General features: G+C 40.1%; 1 protein-coding gene across 1 annotated transcript in view; it reads left to right on the top strand.

Moving 5' to 3' along the window:
* Positions 1-15466, top strand: part of SLC26A8 (solute carrier family 26 member 8) — a 74401-nt gene that overhangs the window by 9647 nt on the left and 49288 nt on the right. The window contains exons 3-4 of the mRNA XM_038006012.2: positions 10186-10302; positions 12686-12867. Of these exons, the coding sequence (XP_037861940.2) occupies positions 10186-10302; positions 12686-12867 (299 nt within the window). The remainder of the gene's footprint in view (positions 1-10185; positions 10303-12685; positions 12868-15466) is intronic.

Here is a 15466-nt window from a genome sequence, read left to right as displayed (position 1 = left end):
AGAAGTTCATTTCCTCCACATCCTCATGAGCACTTGATATTGTCAATATTTTTAAAATTAAACTTTCTATTTTGAGATAATTATAGATTCACATGCGTTTGTAAGCAACAACAGGTAGAACCCATGTACCCTTTACTCAGTTTCCCCAAATGGTAATATCTTGCAAAACTATGGTACAGTCTCACAACCAGGATATGAGCATTGTTTCAGTCAAGATAGAGAACACTTTCACCACCACAAAGATCCCTCAAGTTGTCTTTTGCTTTTGTTTTTGTTTTGTTTTGTTTTGTTTTTTTGAGACAGTCTCCCTCTGTCGCCCAGGCTGGAGTGCAGTGGCGCGATCTTGGCTCACTGCAAGCTCCGCCTCCCTGGTTCACGCCATTCTCCGGCCTCAGCCTCCCAAGTAGCTGGGACTACAGGCACCCGTCACCAAGTCCAGCTAAATTTTTTTTTTTTAATTTTTTTTAGTAGAGATGGGGTTTCACCGTGTTGGCCACGATGGTCTCGATCTCCTGACCTTGTGATCCGCCTGCCTCGGCCTCCCAAAGTGCTGGGATTACAGACGTGAGCCACCGCGCCCGGCCAAGTTGTCTTTTTACAGCCACCACTACCTGCCTCCTGTCCTTATCTCCTCTTAATCCCTAGCAATCATTATGTTCTTCACTTCTACAATTTTAACATTTCAAGAAAGTTATCTAAAGGGAATCATACAGCATATAACCCTTTGGTATTGGATTTTTTTTCACTCATAATTCTGTGGAGATTCATCCAGATTATTGTATGTATCAATTGTTTATAACTTTTTAAAATTTATTTATTTATTTATTTATTTATTTTTGAGATGGAGTCTCACTCTGTCACGCAGGCTGTAGTGCAGTGGTGCTATCTTGGCTCACTGTAAGCTCCACTTCCCAGGTTCACACCATTCTTCTGCCTCAGCCTCCCGAGTAGCTAGGACTACAGGCGCCCGCCACCATGCCCAACTAATTTTTGTAATCCGCCCACCTTGGCCTTCCAAAGTGCTGGGATTACAGGTATGGGCCACTGCACCTGGTCATAACTTTTTATTTTTGAGTAATAGTCCATGGTATAGTTAAACATTTACCCACTGAAGGATATCTGGATTGCTTCCAGGTTTTAGTATTACACATATAGATGATATGAACATTCATGTGCAGGTGTTTTTGTTTGGTGGTGGTGGTGGTGATGGTTGTTTTTGAGAGGCAGTCTCGCTCTGTCACCCAGGCTGGAGTGCAGTGGCACAATCTCGGCTCACTACAACCTCTGCCTCCTGGGTTCAAGCAATTCTCCTGCCTCAGCCTCCTGAGTAGCTGGGATTACAGGTGCACACCACCACGCCCAGTTAATTTTTGTATTTTAGTAGAGACAGGGTTTCACCATGTTGGCCAGGCTGGTCATAAACTCCTGACCTTAAGTGACCACCCGCCTTGGCCTCCCAAAGTGCTGGGATGACAGGCGTGAGCCACAGTGCCTGGCCTCATGTGCAGGTTTTTAAAATAAATGTGAAGTCTTCATTTATCTGGGATAAATGCTTAGGAGTGTAGTTGCTGGAGTATATAGGAGTTGCCTGTTGCCTTTTTTCACCAACCTGTTTTCCAAAGTGGCTTAACATATTACATTCCCACTAGCAATCTATGAGTGATCCAGTTGCTCTGTATTCTCACCAACATTTGATGTTGTCACTATTTTTTATTTTAGCTATTCTGATAGTCATGTAGTAATATCTCATTGTGGTTTTAGTTTGCATTCTCTTAATGGCTAGTGATATTTAACATCTTTTCATATGCTAATTTCCATCTGTTATTTTCATAAAATGGCTCTTCACGTATTTTGCCCATGTTCTAGTTAAATTCTGTTTTTACTATTGAGATCTGAGCATTTTTTGTAGATCCTGGATAGTAATTATTTTGTTTTTGCAAAATATTTCAGGTTTTGCAAATATTTTCTCCCAGTCTGGAGCCTGCATTTTCATACTTTAACAGTCTTCCAGAGCAAAAGGTTTTGATTTTGATAGTCTCATTTTTAGTACCTTTTATTTTAGCCATTCTAAGAAGTATGTAGTGGTATCGCATCATTGTTTTAATTTGCATTTCCCTAATGCTTAATGAGGTTGAACATCTTTTCATGTGCCTAACTTGCTATCCTCATATCTTCTTTGAAGGGTCTGTTCAAGTACTTGGCCTATTTTTCCATTGAGGTTTTATTTTTTTCTTGTGGTTAATTTTTGAGCTTTTGTTTTGTTTTTAGAGACAGGATTTTGCTCTGTCACCCAGGCAGGAGTGCAGTGGTGTGAACATAGCTCACTGCAGTCTGGAACTCCTGCTCTCAAGCATCCTCCTGCCTTGGCCTACTAAAATGCTAGGATTACAGGCATGAGCCACCATGCCCGGCCTCAACACCATTTTTAAAGAATATCCTCCAGTGAATTGTTTTTGCACCTTTGTTAGAGATCAAATAGGCATCTTTTGTGCGAGTCTCCTTCTAAATTCTCTTCACTCTGTTCTATTGATCTATGGGTCTATCCGTTTACCAATACCATGTCTTGACAGTGAGTTTTAAGTTTGGGTGATATGCTTCCTCCAGCTATTTTTTTTCCAAAATTGTTTTAACTATTCTTCCATATTCATTTTATAATCAGCTTATCTAAATTTACCACAAAAGGTTTTTGTTTAGATTTTGACAGCTATTCCATTAAATCTACAGATTATTTCAGGGAGAACTGGCATCTTTATTATGTTGTCTTCCAATCCACGATTATGGTGTCTCTCCATTTGTTTAGGTCCCTTGATTTCTTTCATCAGCCTTTTGTAGCTTTCAGCATACAGATCCTACAGTTTTGTTAGATTTGTGCCAAAGAATTTCATTTTGGGGGTTTAAATGATGGTTCAGTCTCCAGTTATTCATTGTTTGCATATAAAAATACAATTGATATTTGTGTGTTTTTCTTGTATCCTGAAACTCCTTTATTAGTTCTAAGAATTTTTTGTAGATTCCCTGGAATTAACTACATTGACAATCATGTCGTCTGTTAATAGGGACAGTTATGTTTATTTCTTTTTAATATGAATGGCCTTTATAACTTTTTATTGCTTGTTGTACTGGCTAAGACTTCCCATACTATGTTGAATAAGGATGGTGAGAATAGACATTCTTCCCTTGTTCCTGAACACAGGGGGAAAGCATTCAGTCTTTTTTCTTTTTTTTTTTTTTTTTTGAGATGGAGTCTCGCTCTGTCGCCCAGGCTGGAGTGCAGTGGCGCGATCTTGGCTCAATGCAAGCTCCGCCTCCCGGGTTCACGCCATTCTCCTGCCTCAGCCTCCCGAGTAGCTGGGACTACAGGTGCCCACCACCTCGCCCGGCTAGTTTTTTTTTTGTATTTTTTAGTAGAGACAGGGTTTCACCATGTTAGCCAGGATGGTCTCGATCTCCTGACCTTGTGATCCGCCCATCTCGGCCTCCTAAAGTGCTGGGATTACAGGCTTGAGCCACCGTGCCCGGCCAGCACTCAGTCTTTTACCACTAAGTATGATGTTCACTGTAGGATTTTTGTTGATGCCCTTTATTAGGTTAGGGAAGTTTTCATCTACTCCAGTTTGCTGAGAAATTTATCATAAATGAATGTTGTATTTTGTGAAATGCTTTTTTTAAAAATCTATTGATATGACCATGTGGTTTCTCTCTTTAGATGTTTAATATGGCAGGTTACATTAACTGATTTTTTTGAATATTGAACCAGCCTTGCATTCTCAGAATAAGAGAATATTCACACTAAGTTACCATATGTACTAGTTGCATTCCTGCAAAAAGAAATTTTCATGTGGCAGCTACAACCAAAATGGCCCATTTGTATTAATATAGTCACTTTACTTCTATGAAAAAAATTTCTAGCGTATTCCTATGGTGCTGCAACGAGACAGCTAACTCTTGGAACTGATGCTTTAACTATGAGCCCCCTATCAGTTTCTACTTATATTTAAATAAAGACCAAAGTTGGAGGATATCCCATTGCTAAATTAGCAAGCCATCAGTATAATCTTGTATCAAAATAAGAATGACATAAGTGTAATATCTAGCATCCACCACAACACCTAGCACATAGTAGGTATTCAAAAGATATTTGTTGAATAAAAATGATTACATAGCTGGTTATGGTAGCTCACACCTATAATCCCAGCACTTTGGGAGGCTGAGGAAGGTGAATCACTTGAGGTCAGGAGTTTGAGACCGTCTGGCCAATATGGCAAAACCCTGTCTCTACTAAAAATACAAAAAGTAGCCAGGTGTAGCAGTATGTGTCTGTAATCCCAGCTACTCGGGAGGCTAAGCCAGGAGAATTGCTTAAACCTGGGAGGCAGATGCTGCAGTAAACTGAGATCACACCACTGCATTCCAGCCTGGGCAACAGAGTGAGACTCCATCAGAAAAAAAAAAAAAAAAAAAGATTACATAGCTATGTGAATGAATGAATCCAACCAGCTCTTTTTTTTTTTTTTTTTTTTTTTTTGAGACGGAGTCTTGCTCTGTCGCCCAGGCTGGAGTGCAGTGGCACGATCTCCACTCACTGCAAGCTCCGCCGCCTCCCAGGTTCACGCCATTCTCCTGCCTCAGCCTCCCTAGAAGCTGGGACTACAGGCACCCGCCACCACGCCCGGCTAATTTTTTTGTATTTTTAGTAGAGACAGGGTTTCACCGTGTTCTCCAGGATGGCCTCGATCTCCTGACCTTGTGATCCGCCCGCCTAGGCCTCCCAAAGTGCTGGGATTACAGGCATGAGCCACACCGCGCCTGGCTACCAACCAGCTCTTAATACTTGATTAACGGATTGAATATTAGTTTAATTGATGTGAATAAGATAATTTGCAGTGTGAATAATTCAAAAATTGTACTTACATTTGAATACCTAATGACAATAATTTTATTCAAATGAAACAAAAATACTATATGATGAAGACCTTATTAAAAAGGTGCTGGATCTTCCTCACAGTAGAATTCCAATGTACAAATGTAGAATTAAAGAAGAAAATACAAAATCACCTTTATGAAAATACTACAGTAATAATTGTACATAAGATCTACCCAGGGTATGCTAAAACTAGTGGGTGAAAGTTTGCAAAACTAAGAAACAGTATTTGCATATTTTCAAAGTATCTCCCTCGAGATATTTATTAAACTACCCCACTACTTTACAATAGAAGACCTAGGAGAAAATAGCTTAACTAAGTGATCAATGTGAGCATCACCAGTAGTAAAATATATGAATATTATGAATCCTGTGATATGATGTAATAAGAAAAATACAACATCATTTCTGTAGTATTCTTGCCAAAAGTGTATAACCTTAGTACAATCATGAGGAAATATAAGACAAACCAAAATTGAGGAGTATTTGACAAAATAACTGATCTATTAATACTCTTTTAAAGTGTCAAAGTCATGAAAGACAGGTAAAAATTAAGGAACTTTTATAGATTGCAGGAATAAGGGAAAATAACAACTAAATGAAATGTGAGACTCTGGATAGAATCCTAGAACAAAATGAAAGACATTAGTGAAAATACTGATGAGATTCAAATAAAGTTTTTAATTTCTAATGTTAATTTCCTAGTTCTGATCAATATACTATGACTATATGAAATGTTAACTTTAGGAGAAACTGTGGAAGGGATATATGGAAACTGCATTATTTTTGTAACTTTTCTGTAATTCTAAAATTAGTTTAAAATTTTTGAAAATTTTAAGGTGTTGGGAAGTTTGGAAATTTTAATTCCGTTTCACTATGGCCTAAGTTTAAATGAGGCTGGATAACTTAATTCTCAGATTGCTAACCTAGTAATTATCTTACCTTCCCAGCATTGGTTAGTTATTTAAAACCATAAATTTCAAAAGATTTTCTCTTCATGCTACACGTTGCTTTTCAAGAGTAAATGGGGGCCAGGCATGGTGGGTCATGCCTGTAATCCCAGCACTTTGGGAGGCCAAGGCAGGCAGATCTCTTGAGCTCAGGAGTTCAAGACCAGCCTGGGCAACATGGTGAAACCCCATCTCTACTAAAATAAATAAACACATTTAAAAAAAAAAATTTAACTAGGTGTGGTGGTGCAAGCACATGTAGTCCCAGCTACTTTGGGAGGCTGAGGTGGAAGGATCACTTGAGTCTGGGAGGTTGAGGCTGCAGTGAGCCAAGGTCATAGCACTGCACTCCAGCCTGGGTGACAGAGCAAGACACTGTCCACAAAAAAAAAAAAAAAAGTAAATAGGGGCTATTCAAAATTATGATGGAGTGCATACACAGTATATTAAAGCAAGAAAAAGAAACACAAAGTATAAGAATTATAAAGGAATAAAGCTTCATTATTCACAGATGATTTTTTATGCAAAGAATTCAAAACAGTATAAAGAAAATTAACATGATTTTTTAAAAGCAAAAAAAGATTTTAAGAAGGCATAAAAAATAAAAGAAAAACAAAGAAAATAATAAGATTTTATGAATATTGCTGGATACTAAATCAGCATATAAAAATCAATTATGCTTACGCGCAGTGGCTCATGCCTATAATCCTAGCACTTTGGCAGACTGAGGCAGGTGGACTGCTTGAGCCCAGGAGTTCAAGACCAGCCTGGCAACATAGCGACACCCTGTCTCTATGAAAAATACAAAAAATTTGGTTGGGCATGGTGGTGCATACCTATAGTCCCAGCTACTTGAGAGACTGAGGTGGGAGGATTCCCTGAGGCTGGGAGGTTGAAGCTGTAGGGAGCTGTGATTACACCACTGCACTCTAGCCTGGGCAAAAGAGCGAGACTCTGTCTCAAAAAAAAAAAAAAAAAAAAAAGCAGAAATAAAATTGTGTTCAGTATAACTCTTAATATCAAGTTCAAAATGGGAGCAAATTAAACTATATTATATAGGGATATGTACACTACTGATAAAGCAAAGAAATTGTTATCATAAATGCCAAAATAATGAATCCTTCTGTGGGGAGAGGTGGTGGTGTAATCAGACCTAGGTGGCAGTTACGTGGGTGTTTGTTTTATAAATATTAAGTAAGCTTGACGTCTATTAATCTATTTTAATGCATTTTCTACATGCATGTTATATTTCACAATAAAAATGGAGATTACTAAATTAATTACCAAAACTATTACTAAAGTAATTAGAGCAATCAAGACAGTACAATATTGCAAAGATAAACAATTAAGCCAATGAAACAGGAAAAAGAGTCACACATATATGAATCACACACAATGTGTATCAGATATGTCACTACAGAGACAGGCTTTTAATGACAAATGATGTAAAACACTTGGGTCTCTATACAGAAAAAAACATTTCAGGCCTTTACCTTACACCATACACAAAAATCTATTCCTGATTGATTAAAGACCTAAATGTAAAAGTTAAAGCAAAAAGGACATTTTGGAATAACATAAGAGAATATCTTTATGATCCTGAAGTAGAAAAAGGTTTCTTAAATAAGACATCAAAAGCAAAAGGAAAAGCCCAAGGGAAAAGACTGATCAATCTGAAGTAAGTACAATTTAAGAATTCTATCTATTCAAAGCCACTGTGAAGTTTGAAAAGCAGCTAGGCACGGTGGTTCATGCCTGTAATCCCAGCACTTTGGGAGGCTGAGGTGGGTGAATCATTTGAGGTAAGGAGTTTGAGACCAGCCTGGCCAACATGGCAAAACCCCGTCTCTACTAAAAATAAAAAAATTAGCCGGGCGTGGTGGCGCGCGCCTATAGTCCCAGCTACTCAGGAGGCTGAGGTGGGAGAATCACTCAAACAAGGAGGTGGAGGTTGCAGCAAGCCAAGATCAATCACCACCGTACTCCAGCCTGGGAGACAGAGCAAGATGCCATATCAAAAAAAAAAAAAAGATTGAAAAGCAAATCACAGAATGGGAGATACTTGCAAAACAATATACAACAAAGGATTTATTTGTAATATACATACTCCTATAAATCCATAAAAATAACTAGACAAGGGTGCTCAACATTATTAGTAATAAATAAAGCAGAAAATGAAATTGAAATGAATTATCACCATGCACACTAAAATTAAAAATCTGGCATATCATGTGTTAGCATAGATGTGGATAATGGGAACTGTCATACATTATTGGTGGTAGTATAAATTGCACAACCATTTGGAAAACAGTTTGGCATTATTTAATAAATGCCCCAGAAGTTGAAATTCAAGCTATATATTCTTGAGTAACTTGTAAATCTGTGTACCAGGAGACATGCACAAGAATATTCATAGCAATATTGTTCATAATAGTCCCAAACTGGAAACAAAGATAGGATACCGTGAACCCTGGAGACAAAGAGAATGGGAAGGTAGCAGCCTTGGATTCTGACGGCTTTTTAGTTTGGTTCCAGTCTCTGATGAGGTCTAACTGCCCTTTGCACCCTTTTAATAAATGTCCTATTTTGTTTAAGCTAATTTGAGTAGATTTTCTGTTTCTTGCAATCAATAGAGCCTTGCCTAGGGGACAAAAATGTGGTGAAGAAATCCTATAGATTACAAGAGACTTAAGAGACATATCAACCAATGTAAGGACCATATTTGGGTCCTGATTTAGACACACAGATTGTGAAACAAAGCACAACATGTAACAGCAAATAATTTTTTAAAGATCACCCCAAAACTCACCATACCTCTGGTTCAAGGTCTCTTGTGAGATTGCAGTTATCTCAAGGTTCTACTGAGGCTGGAGGATCTGCTTCCAGGCTCACTCATATGGCTGTTGGCAGGCCTGAGTTCCTCCCCATTCTGGCTTCTCCATATTCACAGCATGGCGGCTGGCAGGACCAACCATATGTGTAGGGCCCAATACAAAATAAAAACACAGGGCCCTTAGTTCAGAAATTATTCAGAATTTCAAGACAGTGACAGCAAAGCATTAAACCAAGTGCAAAGTCCTTCTAAGCCTAGGACTCTGTCTTGACTGCATAGATTACAAACCTTTGAAGCCACCTCTGGCAGGTAGTGAATGAGAGAGCAACCAAGATGGAAACCAAAAGTCTTCTTGCAACCTAACCTCAGAAGTGACATCCTGTCATTTTTGTTATAGTCTACTCCTTAGAAACAAATTAGTAAGTCTATTCCACACTTAATGGGGAGGAAATTATATAAGGGCAAGAATACCAACTGACCATTGTACATCATCTTAGAGACCCTCTACCACAACAATCACTTGTAAGATAATCAGGGAAATTTGAACACTGAGTGGATAACGATGATATTGTACTAAAATTACAAGAGTATTATCATTTAGAGACACATACCAAAATATCTACAGATTAAATAATCAAATGTCTTGGATTTGCCTCAAAGTAATATAGGGTGAGAGAGGAGTAGGAGCATAGATTGGTTATGGGTTGACCATTGAAGTGGATGATGGGTGTATGGAATTCATTAAACTCTATTTTTGTATATGTTTGAAATGTCTTATAAAAAGGAGCCTTGCTTATCTAAGACAATAAACCACCTCACTAAATTCATCATTGAATTTAGATGAGTATATTGGTATGATGTAAATTGAGGACAGACTCTTAGGGAAGGAAATAGGGGCTTGAAACATCAAAAGGATGACACTTTGCCTGTCAGTCCATTTGCTTCAAAATTTCCAAATTCTCACGGTGCTTCTTAGAAAAGAAAGTATTAGAGAAGGAGCTGAAGGAAGAGGCTGGAGTGACTGGCCTATGGAAGAGAACCAACACACACCAACTTCAAGTCAGTGAAGTGTGATTCTTGCGTTGCTCTCCAGTTTTATCTTCAGCCCTGGAGAATTCCCAGGGCCTGCTTGTGCTTAGCTAGGAATAAGGATGGGGCTGCTTTTGAGCTGTTGGAATTAGGGATCTTATTGCTGTGACATTTGCTTCACAAGTTTAGTATTAAGACCTTGCAGTGAACGATGTTTCAGCCTATGATATTGGATTGAAGTGTAAAAAGCATATGGCAAAATAGGAAGAGAAGCTAGGAATCAAAGCAGATAATAAAAAGTACTAATGAAGTACTATATGTTCAGAAATACTGTTACCACACTCAGTCAGCTATACACATGGATGATTTTTATTTTAAATATTCTTTACAGCTTTTATTTAAGGTGACTTTTAAAGCCAAGCTGCTTTTTCTTAAATTATCTTGTTTTTCAGGCCTGACACTTAGTTTGCTGGCAAGGCAACTGATTCCTCCTCTCAACATCGCTTATGCAGCTTTCTGTTCTTCAGTAATTTATGTAATTTTTGGATCATGTCATCAAATGTCCATTGGTGAGTTCAGCACTGAAATACACATGTGGTGGATGAAGTTTCCATCCTGATCATATATTTATTGCTAAGGAACCCAACATAAAACTATCTTTAAGATAGAAAGAAAGGAAGCAGGAGGTGGACATTCTATCCATACAGTTAGTGTTCAGATTGTAGAAATAAATACTTCTAGTGTATCATTATTGTCACCACCAGAAAACAGGCCAGCAAGTTGTTTCCCAAAGAAATTAAAGGGTAGAGGTACTGCCTTGAGAAATCACCACACATTGGCATCTGACTTCCCTCAACCCAGAAGATTCAGAAATGATTATGTGAATACTCCTAGAGCAGATATTTCTTTCATCTGACCCATATTAACCAAACTCCATGGGCTGACTTGTAGTACAGCAAGCCAGTTTACTAATTTACAATGAGAAAATGTTATCACAGTAATCAAAACACTGACATCCCTAGGATAAGTACTTCCCTTCCCTGAGTTAAAAGTCCATCTACTAATTTATAATTAGAAATAACTTATTACAGAGGCCAGACTAATTAAAGGTCATAGAATCAGCACATTTACTTCACCTAGGTGAGCCTGTATAGAAATCAAATCACAAAATTCCCCCATAAGTTTAGAAGGTTATTGCCAGTATTTACTCAGTGATGTGCCTTTTCCTAGATTTCTCCACTGCACTGACCAATCCACCAACATTTACCATTCTGAATGACACGTTCTTTTTTTTTTTTTTTTTTTCTTGAGACAGAGTCTCGCTCTGTCGCCCAGGCTGCAGTGCAGTGGCGCCATCTTGGCTCTCTGCAACCTCCGCCTCCCGGGTTTACGCCATTCTCCTGCCTCAGCCTCCCGAGTAGCTGGGACTACAGGCGCCCACCACCACGCCCGGTTAATTTTTTGTATTTTTAGTAGAGATGGGATTTCACCATGTTAGCCAGGATGGTCTCGATATCCTGACCTGGTGATCCCCCCGCCTTGGCCTCCCAAAGTGCTGGGATTACAGGCATGAGCCACCGCGCCCGGCCGACACATTCTTTATATATGTTTTTATGTTCAGTCTGATTAACATCCCATCCTTCCAAATGTGAAGTGCTACTTTTCCTTTTTTAGGAATAGCTTGGCCGGGCACATTGGCTCACGCCTGTAATCCCAGCACTTTGGGAGGCCAAGGCAAGCAGATCACGAGGTCAGGAGTTTGAGACCAGCCTAGCTAACATAGTGAAACTCTGTCTCTACTAAAAATACAAAAAATTAGCTAGGCATTGTGGCAGGTGCCTGTAATCCCCGCTACCTGGGAGACTGAGACAGGGGAATTGCCTGAACCCGGGAGGCGGAGGTTGCAGTGAGCCAAGATCACACCATTGCACTCCAGCCTGGGCAACAAGAGTGAAACTCCATCTCAAAATAAAATAATAAAAATAAAGAATAGTTCATGTCTTTATTCAATCCATTATGTGTTGATTTTACATTTGAACACCAAGAAAACAACTTTATTCCTATATTTCCAAGTTTCTGAGGAACCTCACAATCATTTCCAAATACTTATAATAAGGGTTGTTAGAAATTTATTTATGTTGGGTAAATTTAAAGTTAAGGTGTACCTTTGCTCTCATATGTGATATGACAATATGAGGACTAAACAAAATAATGTTTGAAATAAGTTTAATTTACCTCAGTGTCAGTATTATTTTTCTTCCTATTGTTACTGATTGCTTCGTTTTCTTTTTTCTTTTTCATTTTTTTTTTTTTTTTGAGATGGAGTTTTGCTCTTGTCGCCCAGGCTGGAGTGCAAATCATGCCATCTCGGCTCACTGCAATCTCCGCCTCCCAGGTTTAAGTGATTCTCCTGCCTCAGCCTCCTGAGCAGCTGGGATTACAGGCATGTGCCACTACGCCCAGCTCGTTTTGTATTTTTAGTAGAGATGGGGTTTCTCCATGTTGGTCAGGCTGGTCTCAAACTCCTGACCTCAGGTGATCCACCTGCCTCAGCCTCCCAAAGTGCTGGGATTACAGGTGTGAGCCACCACACCCGGCGATTGCTTTGTTTTCTAGTATTTTCACTGCCATCTCACTTTTAACCTTCTCTAAGAGCAGACACAGTAGCTAAGCTGACACCCATTTCAGTCAACTTCTCTATTCCATTCAACATGCCCATAATACTAAGAGACTAAATAGCTACACCACCACCATCTAAATTCCATGAGCTGGTCACAATATGTGGAGCCACAGTTCTCTTTCTCAATCTTTCTTACTTCTCAATGGCCACTTTCAAATGAGAAAAGTTATTCAGATGAAGGACAAGCCAGAATTCAACCATACCTTGCTTTTGTCAATATCAGTTTACCTGGACTTGAAACTTCACCTTCCGCCTAACATTTTCTTCCATAGGTTCCTTCTTCCTGGTGAGTGCTCTGCTGATCAATGTTCTGAAAATCAGCCCATTCAACAATGGTCACCTGGTCATGGGATCGTTCCTCAAGGATGAGTTTTCTGCCCCCTCCTACCTTATGGGCTATAATAAATCCTTGAGTGTGGTGGCAACCACAACTTTTCTGACTGGGATTATTCAGGTAGGATCTGAGTCTTCAAATCCCTTAAAAGGAACTGAATAAAGGGGCTATAAACAGACCCCTTCCTTATACTGCTCCTGTGATCCATTGTGATGTACCTGGAACTGCAGTGATTGATTTTTTGAAAAATCAGAGGCTGTGTGAATAGGGTGTCTCCTTAGTGATAAACTTCCCTCTCTTCAGAAATCATCTACCACTGATTTAGGATGAGATATTGAACATTCTCTTCAGTCCTTTCTCCTCTAAGACAAAGGGTGTAAGGGACAATGGTCCAGAGTAGTGGTCCCCAACCTTTTTGCAACCAGGGACCAGTTTCCTGGAAGACAACTTTTCCACAAATGGCAGGTCAGGGCCAGGGAGGGTGGTGGTTTTGGGATAAAACTGCTTCACCTCAGATGACCAGGCATTTGGTTCTCATAAGGAGCACGCAACCTAGATCCCTTGCATGTGCAGTTCACAATAGGGTTCATGCTTCCCTGAGAATCTAATGCTGTGGCTAATCTGACAGAGGCAGAGAGCTCAGGCAGTGATGCTTGCTTGCCCGCTGCTCACCTCCTGCTGTGCAGCACCCGGTTCCTAACAGGCCACAAACCAGTACCAGTACCGGTCCATGGCCCGGGGGGTTGGGGACTGTTAGTCCAGAGTTCCACTCCTGATCTTACCTTTTAAAAAATTGCTTCATATTCTTTTTTTTTTTTTTTTTTTTTTTTTTTTTTTGAGACGGAGTCTCGCTCTGTCGCCCAGGCTGGAGTGCAGTGGCCGGATCTCAGCTCACTGCAAACTCCGCCTCCCGGGTTCCCGCCATTCTCCTGCCTCAGCCTCCCGAGTAGCTGGGACTACAGGCGCCCGCCACCTCGCCCGGCTAGTTTTTTGTATTTTTTAGTAGAGACGGGGTTTCACCGTGTTAGCCAGGATGGTCTCGATCTCCTGACCTCGTGATCCGCCCATCTCGGCCTCCCAAAGTGCTGGGATTACAGGCTTGAGCCACCGCGCCCGGCCATTTTTTTTTTTTTTTAGATGTAGTTTTGCTCTTGTTGCTCAGGCTGGAGTGCAATGGGACAGTGGTGGCTCACTGCAACCTCCACCTCCCAGGTTCAAGTGATTCTCCTGCCTCAGCCTCCCGAGTAGCTGGGATTATAGGTGCATGCCACCACACCCAGCAAATTTTTGTATTTTTAGTAGAGAAGGGGTTTCACCATGTTAGCCAGGCTGGTCTTGAACTCCTGACCTCGGGTGATCCACCCACCTCGGCCTCCCAAACTGTTGGGATTACAGGCATGAGCCACTGTACCTGGCCAAAAATTGCTTTATATTCTATCAACAAGAATAGCCTCATCTAGCTGGGCATGGTAGCATGTGCCTGTAGTCCTAGTTTCTCAGGAGGTTGAGGTGGGAGGATCACTTGAGCCCAGGAGGTTGAGGCTGCAGTAAGCTGTGATCATACCACTGCACTCCAGCCTAGGTGACACAGCGAGACCCTGTCTCCAAAATAATAATAATAATAATAATGGCCTCACAGGCTCACACACTATCTTTGGGTTAGTAAGCTTTAGAGTCAGATCTGGAATCCTTTTTCTGCATTGACAAGGACCACAGCTAAAGGACAATAATATGAATGACTCATTAAAATCTCAAAACTTATTTTGACACTGTCTTTAATTTCCTCTGAGAGTCTATCACCAAAAGTTCATCCACTGAACTCAAGTTACATCTTCCAGGCTTATTTCTCTTTTTTCTCAACTAACCCACTCTCTAGTTGATTTTCACTGATCTCCCCTGGGACTGTCTTTCATTAGGTAAACATTTATTGGTACCTACAAAGGCAGGCTATCAACGTGGGCAGACTCCAGCCCTGACACTATGAGCTGTGTGAACTTTGGTAAATTATTTTACCTTGGTGGGCCTCAGTTTCCTCATGTGTAAAGCAGGAATAATATTTGTTTTGCAGGGTTCTTAGGAGGATTAAGTGAAAAAAATGCATGCAAAGTATTTAGCCTAGAGCCTGTCACATAGTAAGCATCAATAAGTTATACTTAGTTGGCACAGAGAAATGAATTTGGTACTTTAACAGGCCAAAAATTTAAAAAACAATATATAGTTTCCTGTGGTTAAAAAGTTTAATCTTGTGGGATAAGACAAAATACACAAGCAGCCTTTTAATTATCAAGCGGCCTCATACATGCTTTCTCTCCTCCTTCAAGCCTCAGCTTTTTTCATCTAAAAAAGGAAGAGGGCTGGGCATGGTGGCTCACATCTGCCTCAGCCTCCCCAACAGCTGGGACTATAGGCGCACGCCACCGCGCCCAGCCAATTTTTGTATTTTTAGTAGAGACGGTGTTTCACCATGTTGGCCAGGATGGTCTCGATCTCCTGACCTCGTGATCCACCTGCCTCAGCCTCCCAAAGTGCTGGGATTACAGGCATGAGCCACCACGCCTGGTTATAACATAAATTTTATATATGTATATTGACATGTAAAATACCTTTTTTTATTTTTCTTTAGGATATGCATAATCCTGAAAACAAATAAATTCAATTTAATCATTCTCAGTAAAGATAAGAGTCAAAGGCCAAGAAGTTTGAGCTTGATCCCACTGTT

This window comes from Chlorocebus sabaeus, chromosome 17 (genome assembly GCF_047675955.1).
Source record: "Chlorocebus sabaeus isolate Y175 chromosome 17, mChlSab1.0.hap1, whole genome shotgun sequence".
In the NCBI taxonomy this organism is placed as follows: Eukaryota; Metazoa; Chordata; class Mammalia; order Primates; family Cercopithecidae; genus Chlorocebus; species Chlorocebus sabaeus.
The sequence above is the reverse complement of the archived record's forward strand: the minus strand, read 5'-3'. Positions and strand labels throughout refer to the sequence as shown.